The sequence below is a fragment of the Alnus glutinosa genome, chromosome 8 (assembly GCF_958979055.1).
Source record: "Alnus glutinosa chromosome 8, dhAlnGlut1.1, whole genome shotgun sequence".
NCBI lineage: Eukaryota > Viridiplantae > Streptophyta > Magnoliopsida > Fagales > Betulaceae > Alnus > Alnus glutinosa.
Window position 1 is genome coordinate 5,241,219 of NC_084893.1, and position 9,945 is coordinate 5,251,163.

A 9,945-nucleotide genomic window follows, 5' to 3' on the forward strand; every position below is an offset into this window, starting at 1 on the left:
GAATATTCCCCGAATATATAATTACCTTTCTGAATTCTATAAAGGAGATTTTTCCCAATTTCACACATGCATCTATCTTCTTGAATTTGGTTTCCTTTCAAAAACAAACTTAATTCACTTTGAGAAATCCTGGATTAAAAAACAAACGGTGTTTTGTTTCTTGGGCCATAATTTTCTGTTCACACCTATGTTTGGCTTATCTCCAAGAAGAATTCACTTCATTTTACTTTTCTTCTAACTAAAAAGACATGTGGAGTAGACCAACTATAGCTCTTTTATCTGGACATAACCATAGTAACACTTGCATACTGGGAGCCACACATGAGGGGTTTAGACGAAGGGAACCACATACCTTTCCTCAAATTCGACTAAGCCATAGCTTAACCCAACTCTATCGATCAGAGCATTAGTGAGACTTTAAACGGTTAATACTAATAGAATTGATGATTCCCATTTTGAGAGTCGAACTCTCACCTTAATACGTGTCCAACCACATAGAGATTTCTTTAAAATCACTAAACTACCACCATTGATGGTAATTTACTTTATTGTACTTATTTACATATAACTTACATTAGTTGATTAAAATAAAAAAAAATACCATTGTAGGGAAGTTGCAGTCACAAAATCATTAAAAGACTTAGGTTACGTTTGACACAAACAATGAACCGGTCATGAGATTGGTAGTTTTTATGTTCTTTTTCAATGTAATTTTTGAGCTACGTACTAAAGCAGCACTCTTCAAAGATAAGGATGTTTGCTTTTGTATTGTTTAACACAGTAACGTACACTAGTTTCTTTCATATATACCAGCGCTGTAATTAACCTTATTAATTAAGCACATGCAAAGAGCTGCTCTGCTTTATTTAGTGGATAATACTGTCCACGAAGCCAAATACAGTAGTACATATATATGAAGTAAAACAGCAAGGGAAATAACAATTTGACATAATTAATACAATTGAGACTCATGCGGGGAGGCTAGGTGAAAAGCTACACTCAAACTCCCAACGGTCAAAAGTTCCTTCAACAAAATTATAGTAGCCACCCATCAACCTAAGCTTCCTGTGTGCCAGCGCCTTCTGGACATACGGATAACTCAGTAAATTAAACAGTGACAGATTCACTGCCTCCTGCATAATAGACATACACAAATACGTACGATAAGCTTCAAATTAATATTTCTCTTTGTTAAATTACTTGATTTTTTGAGTCATGCATGATCAGTAGGTTTAAAAAGCAAGATGGAAAGCCAACCTTTTCACAGTGTTTACATTGTTCTGCAAATGGCAAATCGCCAAACTCTGCTATGACCTTGGCCTTGGCAGGTTTACCTATTTTGACCCACTCATCGATGAAGTCACTGCACATCACAGTTGGATGCATGGATGAAGTAATTAGATGAGCAATTTTTTTTTTTTTTTTTAGCAGATTAATCTCTTCATAGCCCACCTATCTTTGATCGATGTTTTCAAATTAATGTAAAAAGCCTTACTAGGGAGCGGAACCATCCTCAGGATGAGACATAAGCCTCTGTATCCCCCCGCAACGACTATGTCCAATGACCAGGATATTTGGTACCTACGTACGGGATTTTATTTAATTTCTTGTAACACTTGCATATCATAGTAAAAACAAAAAATAGAAAAGAAAAGAAACACAAGAAGAAAAAATTTGGAAAATGAATGAAGCTCTTCACCTTAAGAGCTTCGATGGCATATTCAATGGCTGCGCCAGAGCCAGAGTATCTGAGCTGTGCATGCAGTAGGACTATATTAGCAATCTAAATGGATTAGATACGTAACATTTGACCAAACATTTATGAGTCTATTTATTTCGACGTAAACCGTTAAAATTGTTGTCAAATCGAAAACATTTTAGTTGATTATGAATTTTTTTTTTAAAAAAAAATTTTGTAAAATGATTTTTTTTTTTTAATCCGTAAATTGTTTTTCAAGTTTAAGCTTCTCATTCTCAAATATCTGAAAATCGCCGGACCACAGTTGGAGGTTGCCGGAAGTCAACTGCCGTTTTTTTGCGTTTGCTCATTTTTCGTACGAGTCAAACACCAAAAAATATTTTCAAAGAAATCGATCATTTAACATTTTAGGGAGCCATATGTGTAAGTTGGACAAGAATTTATATGAGAAACCTGGTCGAATGGTGGAACCATGTTAGCAATGTTGCGGACCATAAAGGCATCCCCAGGTTGGAAGTTGAGGATATGAGAGGGGCAAACTCTGGAGTCTGAGCACGCGAATACCAGAAACTACACCATAAATTAATTGATCAGACCATTATTAATCTTGCTTAAATCTTAGACATAATTTAAATTTGATCATGGTTTTAATCGAATAAATACGTATTAATTAAGATCGATGTAGGGTCTAACCAGAGGCTGCAGGAAATTATAGTTGTAACAGTAATGTATAGATGCCTAAAAAGTACTACCTGAGGCCACTGGCCCTGGGCAAGACAATTGTACAATTCTGGATTCTTGCTGCAAAAATCAAGCCAAAGAAAATTAAATAAAGATTAAAAGAAAAACAGTGGGTTTAAATTACAAGTTGGTCGATCTTGCAACTGCATCTCCAGTGCAATAAGAATTCGTACAGAAAAACCATCTGGTTTTTGAAATTTTGGACAAAAAAAGGTAAGCAAAGTTTGGTTTTGGAAGAAAGCTAAGCTAGAAAATTAAAGCAGTTTGAAAATAGCGGACAATATTAATCTAGTAGAGCATATATATAACAAGTAGTGGCCGTGTCGTACTCAAATTTGTTGGTCTTGAAGTATCTAAACCCTTCTGTAATCATTTGAACAGGGTCTTTTTGAACCTTCAGGCCATCATAGCCATTGAGATCTGTCCCTTGCAGCTCGGCTGCCAGTTTCGCAATTTTTGCAGCCGTCGCGTCATCGAGGCCATGGCCATTCTGCTCACTGCATGCAGCCAAGTAATACAGCCAGATCGAGTCATTTGCCTGCTTCAATTCATGAATGACAAATTCATTGCTTCTCTTTAATTGTAAGGGATTAATTATTGGAACGAGAGTAACATCACCTGAGAAACCTCTTCAGTCCTTCAACCGCCACCTCCAATGACTGCCTCGCCATGTGTGAATTAATTAATTAATTAAGCTTCTTCTGTAAATTCAAAAAATGTAAATTAAACGATGAAAATAAACAAAATCTGGTAGTTAATGTTTTAAATAAAAAGGATCCAGTGTGAAAAAATTATAATTATAATTTTTATTTAAGTTTCAGATTTTATCATCTAAGCATAAAAATTAATGAAATACAATAAATAAATAAAAGTAAGACTCCTCTAAAAGAGGTATATGCAATAATGAAAATTAAGATGATAAAATCTGAACAATTCAATTTAAAAATAATTGGTAGAAATTTAGAAACTCCAAGGTAATTTTAATTAATCGAAATTAAAACTTATATATATATATATATATATATATATATATATATATATATATATATATATATATATATATATATATATATATAGAATAAGTTTATAAGAAGAATATAATTAAATTAGTATAAAATGGCAATCGAAATTAGAATTTTAATGAAAATGTAACATATATATATATATATATATATATATATATATATATATATATATATATATATATATATATATATATATATATATATATATATATATATATATAGAACAATATAATTAAAACTTATATATATAGAATAAGTTTATAAGAAGAATACAATTAAATTAGTATAAAATGGCAATCGAAATTAGAATTTTAATGAAAATGTAACATATATATATATATATATAGAACAATATAATTAATTAATAGGACGAAAAATTGCTCTTCTTTGTAGCTAGAACATAAATGGGGAAGCACATGTGCTAGCTACTCAAAAAACATGTGAACACACCGTGTGCAAGTGATCAAGTCTTCTATGCTTCAAATGTTTGGTAGAATTAGGTTGCCTGAGTGTCTCTATTTATAAGCCAATTAAGTCTGTGCTTCTAACAAGCTTAGCTTCCCCAGAAATTCAAAACACCAAATATACCACGTTTAACTTGCCTCGTAAAAACAAAATTCCTATCCCTTTCATTTTTGTTCCATGGCAATTACAAAAAAACAAACACGTCTTCTTCTTGTACACGTTGCTGTGGTACCACACTGATTGATCACCACCACGTTTAAGACATTAACAATATTGTCCAATCGATTATCTTGTACGTGCATGCATGGACAAGTACGTTTTGTTTTTTTTTCAAAAAAAATTATATAAAATCCATATTTAATTTGATTAGATGCCCGACCCATGAAAAAGATAATGAATAATATTCCTTAAACAAATGATTCAAGTCGATCGGAGATAATGAATAATATTCCTTAAACAAATGATTCAAGTCGATCGGAGGAATCTTCAATCTTCAACCATTTTTTTTTGTTTTTTTTAGGCGGGGTGTGTGTGTACAATTTAAAATTTATTTGAATAGATAGGTTCCATCTTAACTCTCTTACTCATAGGCAGATGATTGTTGTAGATCCCAATCTCAAATAAGCTATATATTGGTAAAACCTTCAAGAAAAAATGATGAGTAATGCTACATAATACATTTTTATATCATAATTAATATTTAACAAAGCCGAAGTGATAGTCCTAGCCAATTATTGATCAGTTATTATTAAAAAAACATCCGCATCATTATCGTAAGATAGTTGTGAAATATAAATGTAATATATAACATTGCTAAAAAATAATATACATAAAGTTTGATGTACTTTATTTCCTGCTTTTTGTTTGGAGAAGTAAACACATGAATGTCAAGAATTGGGAAGGATCTACATTTTTGTGGAAGACAGCCTCCATTGATATTCAGCAACCGTGCTTCACCTCATTTTGGTGCAAGTATATTTTTTTACAAAAAAAAAAAGAAAAAAAAAAAAAAAGAGAAGTTATTTCACTTGGGTTAATTTTGGCCTACAAAAATAGTTATTAATTTCTTCTCGTTTCTCAAACACAGGATCAAATTTATATTTTGAGCCGTAGTTTCTAGAAGGCCAATGGTGTGAAAGGCTTCGCTACAACTTAATAGGCAGAGGTGAGTTAGCTGCGTGGCCTATGCTTCCTGTCTAATATGACTTTAAAATATGTACTTGTTGTCACATGGTCTATCTCCTTAGATTCTTTTTCTTTTTTCTTTTTTAAGTAAATGAAAAAAAATTACACCTAAAAACAACAAATTAGGACTGGTTAACCAAACATAAGCACTAGAGAAAGTAAACATTAAGAGAAAATGCATTAAATGAATGACACGGCTCTATTGATTCTTGCCACGAATCAATGCCGCCAGTAAGGTCTTGACGAACCCTACCCAAACACATGTCGGGTAACAATTATAGGGAATACTGAGAAGATACAAAAAACAAAGAGCCCAAAAATACAAAAATAGTAAAACAAGAGCATCACAGCATCGGAAGGGAGGAGCTGGGGCCACAAGCGTACGTTGCTGGACATCGCCAGCACTTAAAGACCTCTCTCCAGTAGAGGACGCCGAGGGCTACTACAAACAGCTGATAGCAGAAGCAAAGGAAGGCTAGGAGGGGGAACGTAACCACCATGTGTCGGCGAGTGAGATTCACTCGCTGGAGCGTGCAAGTCAAGCTTCGGTGTGTGGATGTCCAAAGAAGTCGCCGTTGGTGTCAATGGAAGCGGAAGACGATGGTGAACACGATGGAGATGCATGTGTTGTGTTGAATCTGGCGGAGGAACATAGATTTGGCTTCGAAAAATTAGACCTGAGATCTTATCCAAATTCGGCGGCAGACATGGTGGAGGATGGAGATGGGCGATGAAAGCTGTGTTAATGATAAGAGAAGCAGATAAAGGGCCTCTAAGAAGGCAGATAAGGCTAGAGAGAACTTCAGCAAGATAAGGGCCTCAAAAGAGGCATAAGCAGAGGGGGAAAGGAGGATGAGGGGAGAAGAAATGAGTGAGGAGGGAAGCTCGTCAATTTTTTTTCTATTGTCCTATCTGAACTCGTATGAGTAGACACATTTGGATTCAGACTACGGGCAATTTATGAAAGAGTTTGTGTTTGGCTTGTTTTGACAGGTACTTGGACAGCTTGAATTTCACTTATTTAGACTGTTCAAACATTTGTTAGAGTAGGTAGAGCCCTATTAGAATATATTCTGTATATAATATTATTGATTTATATTTTATAGTTTAGGTCGATTTGTATTTTCTTATATAAGTTGATTTAGGTTTACTTGTATAGGTCGAATTATATATTCAACTATAAATAGGGACCTATATAAGTTATTTAGTATAATGTAATCTTTTGGGCTCTACCCTTTGAATGTAGGTCATAGACTGAATTACGTAAATTTTCTGTCTTTTTTATCTCTTGCTTCCACTATTATTCCGTTTTTATTCTATTTTAAATTTATACATAAATTTCAGCATGAACAAACTCTCACTTAGAGTTGTTATATTGCACAGAATCTCATATAAAAGTTGTCTGTTTCCCGCTCCGACACTTTCCTACTTCCATTGCCGATTGTTTCTTGGATCTGCAGATGGTCACAAATATGGCTTTATTAAGGCTAGATTTGTAAACGTTAGTTAGCCCCGCCCACAGACTCACCCCACCACTGTGCTTTTCGGCCTCCCTGCTTCCTGTCACTCTCCTCTGTGTCGCTAGCTGTCCCGCCACCACATGTCACGCGCCTGGACATGGATCTCACATCCTGAAATGATTCCTTGGTAGCATCACAACAATTTGTCTTGGGAGGCCCATCATGATCACGTTAAAAAAGACAAGGCCTCTAATCTGTATGTATATACCTTAATTTGGAAATTAGTCCTTTTTTTTCTTTGATTTTAAAACGATTCCTTGGATGGTTGTGAATGTTCCCCGAATATATAATTACCTTTTTGAATTCTATAAAGGAGACTTTTCCCAATTTCACACATGCATCTATCTTCTTGAATTTGGTTTCCTTCCAAAAACAAACTTAATTCACTTTGAGAAATCCTGGATTAAAAAACAAGGGTGTTTTGTTTCTTGGGCCATAATTTTCTGTTCACACGTAGGTTTGGCTTATCTACCAGAACAATTCACTTCATTTTACTTTTCTTCTAACCAAAAGGACATACGGAAGAGACCAAATGTAGTTATTTTATCGCCTGCACTTGCCTGCTGGGAGCCCATAAGGGGCTCAGATGAAGGGAACCGCTTGCGCATCCTCAAATTTAGCTAAACCATAGCTTGACGCCTTGACCCAACTTGATGCAGGGGGATCCAAGTCTAGGGATGTAAATAAACTAGTCCGTTCGATAGCCCGCTAGATTTAGCCTGATCTAAACTCGAGCTTGATACTGTAAAAACTCGATCGTTACTGTAAAAACCCGCTCAATTAGTAAGTGATACATACCCGACTCACTCGAGAAAACTCGATAGGGTAGGGGTGTAAATCCGGACCCGTTATGACCAGTCCGGAACCAGATCCGGGCACTAACCGGATCCGAAAAACAGGTTGGTACCCGGGGTACCCGGACCCGGTTTCAGGTAGTGATTTTGAAAAACCCGGTTATACCCGGGTACCCGGGACCGGGTCTGTTAATTATTAAAAAAAAAATTAAAAAAAGTACCCCCTACCCTTTTACGGTTTCACCCTAAGATACACATCACACGGCTTGCCTCTATTACTCTTCTTGTCTACCACTGTCACTCTTCTTTGTTGGAAATAATTTTGGATGGTGCACAAAATTCTTATTGAAATAAAATAATATCAATCTGAAAATTAACAATTAAATAAATAATTGTTAAAAAAATAATTGGTTGAAAAATTATTGTTGATACTAGACCATATTGATCCGAAATAATAATAACAATAAAATAAATACTGTACAAGATATTAAAATTAAATTAAGGAAAGATCTTACAATGCTATAGAATCACGCAAGAAGAGCGTTGTCCTTAAAGGTTAATTCGTGCCTCCCGGAGTGTATAATTCGGTGTGATCGGATATCTTGACACGCAACCTCCCAGGATTAGACTATAGCGTCTATCTTCGTTAAGGACACACTTCCAAGAACGAAGATCAAATAAAACAACCCTTTGATCAAAGTGGATGGGGGACTTCAAAATATTTTTTCTTGTAGAAAAAATATTAATATAACAAATAGCTTCTTGGCTTAAAATAAATTCACTCCGGAATAAACTACACGCGCGCTGGAAAATATGTTGGAAGCCAAAGAAGAAGTAAGTTCTCAAATACTCATTGGGAACTTAATATATATATGAAAAAATGAGCATAAGTTTTTTTTTTTCTCTTTAATGACCAAGACAAGAGTTTTAATCACCAACGGTAAAAAACGTTTAAAATATTAATAGTCAAAACCGTTTAAAATGTTAATGCATCTTAATGACCAAACGGTTAAAAGAAGATTTAATGATTTGTAAACACCTAACGGTTATATTTTGAGATTTTATGACTAACCGTCATAATTCTTTAAGAAAAAATAAACGGTCACTTTAAGACCAAATTATAAAACTGATTTTTCTTCCTCATAAAAACTCATAAACATTTTGAGAAACGGTAATATGTTTTAAATACTTCAAAAAAAAAATAATGTTTGTAACAAATACAACATTCTTGACTTCTTGTCTTCATTTCTTCTTTTCATTTGTTCTTCTTCTTCAAGGTGGGTTTTCATTTTCTTAAGAACAAAACTTACTGACTTAGTGATTTCGTCTTTGTTTCTCTACAGATCTGGTGATTTCTGAAGCAGACGGAGCAAAGGAAGCACCGAAGCAAGCGGAGCAAAGGTTAGATCTGGATCTTTTTTTTAGATCTGTTTTAATTTTGCATTTGAACTTCTGATCTGCACTGGATTTTGGGGATTTTATAGATTTTGAACTTCTGAAGTTATGTTCCTATTGGTTTTGGTTAAATGGGTTTGTTTTCTTTTTATATGTATGCAGAAAATTGCTTATCTGATCTTTGGGTGATTTCTTTGCAGAAAATTGATCATTACTGTCATACACAGTTTGCCGGAAGCTCTGTTTTTTGATCAGTTTGATCTCGGTTTAGCTGCCTCTGTTTTTTTTAATCAGGTATCTTGTGACTTGTATTTCTGATGGTAGCAGATCTGCAGATGTAAATTTTTGTGATTATTTTCTTTAGAGCACTAGTAGCAGATGCCTTATAAGTAGTTCTATTCTCTAAAATAGGAAAAATTTGAAAAAAGTCACAAAAAATCAAGCCACACCAATTACCCTATTTTAGATGATCACCCTTGGGAAGCTACATTGGGAAGCACTGTAGGTTCCCAACAAGTTATTATAATCCGAAAAAAAGACGGTCTCTCTCCTCTCTCCTCCCACGATTCCCAATCGCCTCCCTTCTTCTTCCTCCTCGCGCATCTCTCTCTCTCTCATGTTCTCTACTCTCTCATTCTCCGGTAGAACCATTGGAGAACAGCCAAAAATCAAACAAAATCACTACAACCCAAACAAACAAACTCAGAGCAGATATCCAAGACTCTTTTTTCTTCTTCCCTTCGCTTCTCTCTCTCTCTCTCACGGATACTCGTGCGACTCCTCCCGCCACCACGTGACGGCCCTGGACCTCTCTGGGTTCAATCTCTCAGGCACGCTTTCGCCGGATCTCGGCCACCTGCCGCCCTGCGCTTCCTCACCAACCTCTCTGTCGCTGCCAACTAGCTCTCCGGGCCATCCCAGGCAAGCTCTCGTCCCTCTCTGTCCTCCGATTCCTCTATTTAATCTCTCGACGCTCCCCGAGCTCTGGATCGATTTGGGAGGTGGGCTGTGCGTGGGGGGAGAGAGATTAGGTGGAGAAGAGAGGGGGTGAGTTGGGGGATCATTAAATGAGGAAATCTGAGAGAGAACCGGAAGAGGGAAAGAAAAAAAAAAAAAGTCTC

At 35.5% G+C, this 9,945-nt stretch overlaps 1 protein-coding gene across 1 annotated transcript; it reads right to left on the reverse strand.

Annotated features, from left to right (window-relative positions):
• Positions 1-843: 843 nt before the first annotated feature.
• On the reverse strand, positions 844-3,953 carry LOC133875324 (carbonic anhydrase 2-like). Its single transcript, XM_062313422.1, has 9 exons — positions 3,916-3,953; positions 3,059-3,141; positions 2,770-2,937; positions 2,452-2,500; positions 2,153-2,269; positions 1,700-1,753; positions 1,496-1,581; positions 1,258-1,363; positions 844-1,133 (listed from the first exon to the last, which is right to left on the reverse strand). The coding sequence occupies exons 2-9, from the start codon at positions 3,109-3,111 to the stop codon at positions 969-971; spliced, it is 798 nt and encodes a 265-aa protein (XP_062169406.1). The 5' UTR covers positions 3,112-3,141; positions 3,916-3,953; the 3' UTR covers positions 844-968.
• Positions 3,954-9,945: the final 5,992 nt, after the last annotated feature.

Coding starts and splice junctions, on each gene's coding strand:
- LOC133875324 (XM_062313422.1), bottom strand. CDS start 3,111: ATGGCGAGGCAGTCATTGGAGGTGGCGGTTGAAGGACTGAAGAGGTTT. Junction 2,270..2,451: donor CCCAGGGCCAGTGGCCTCAG/GTAGTACTTTTT, acceptor TTTATGGTGTAG/TTTCTGGTATTCGCGTGCTC. Junction 1,754..2,152: donor TGGTTCCACCATTCGACCAG/GTTTCTCATATA, acceptor CTGCATGCACAG/CTCAGATACTCTGGCTCTGG.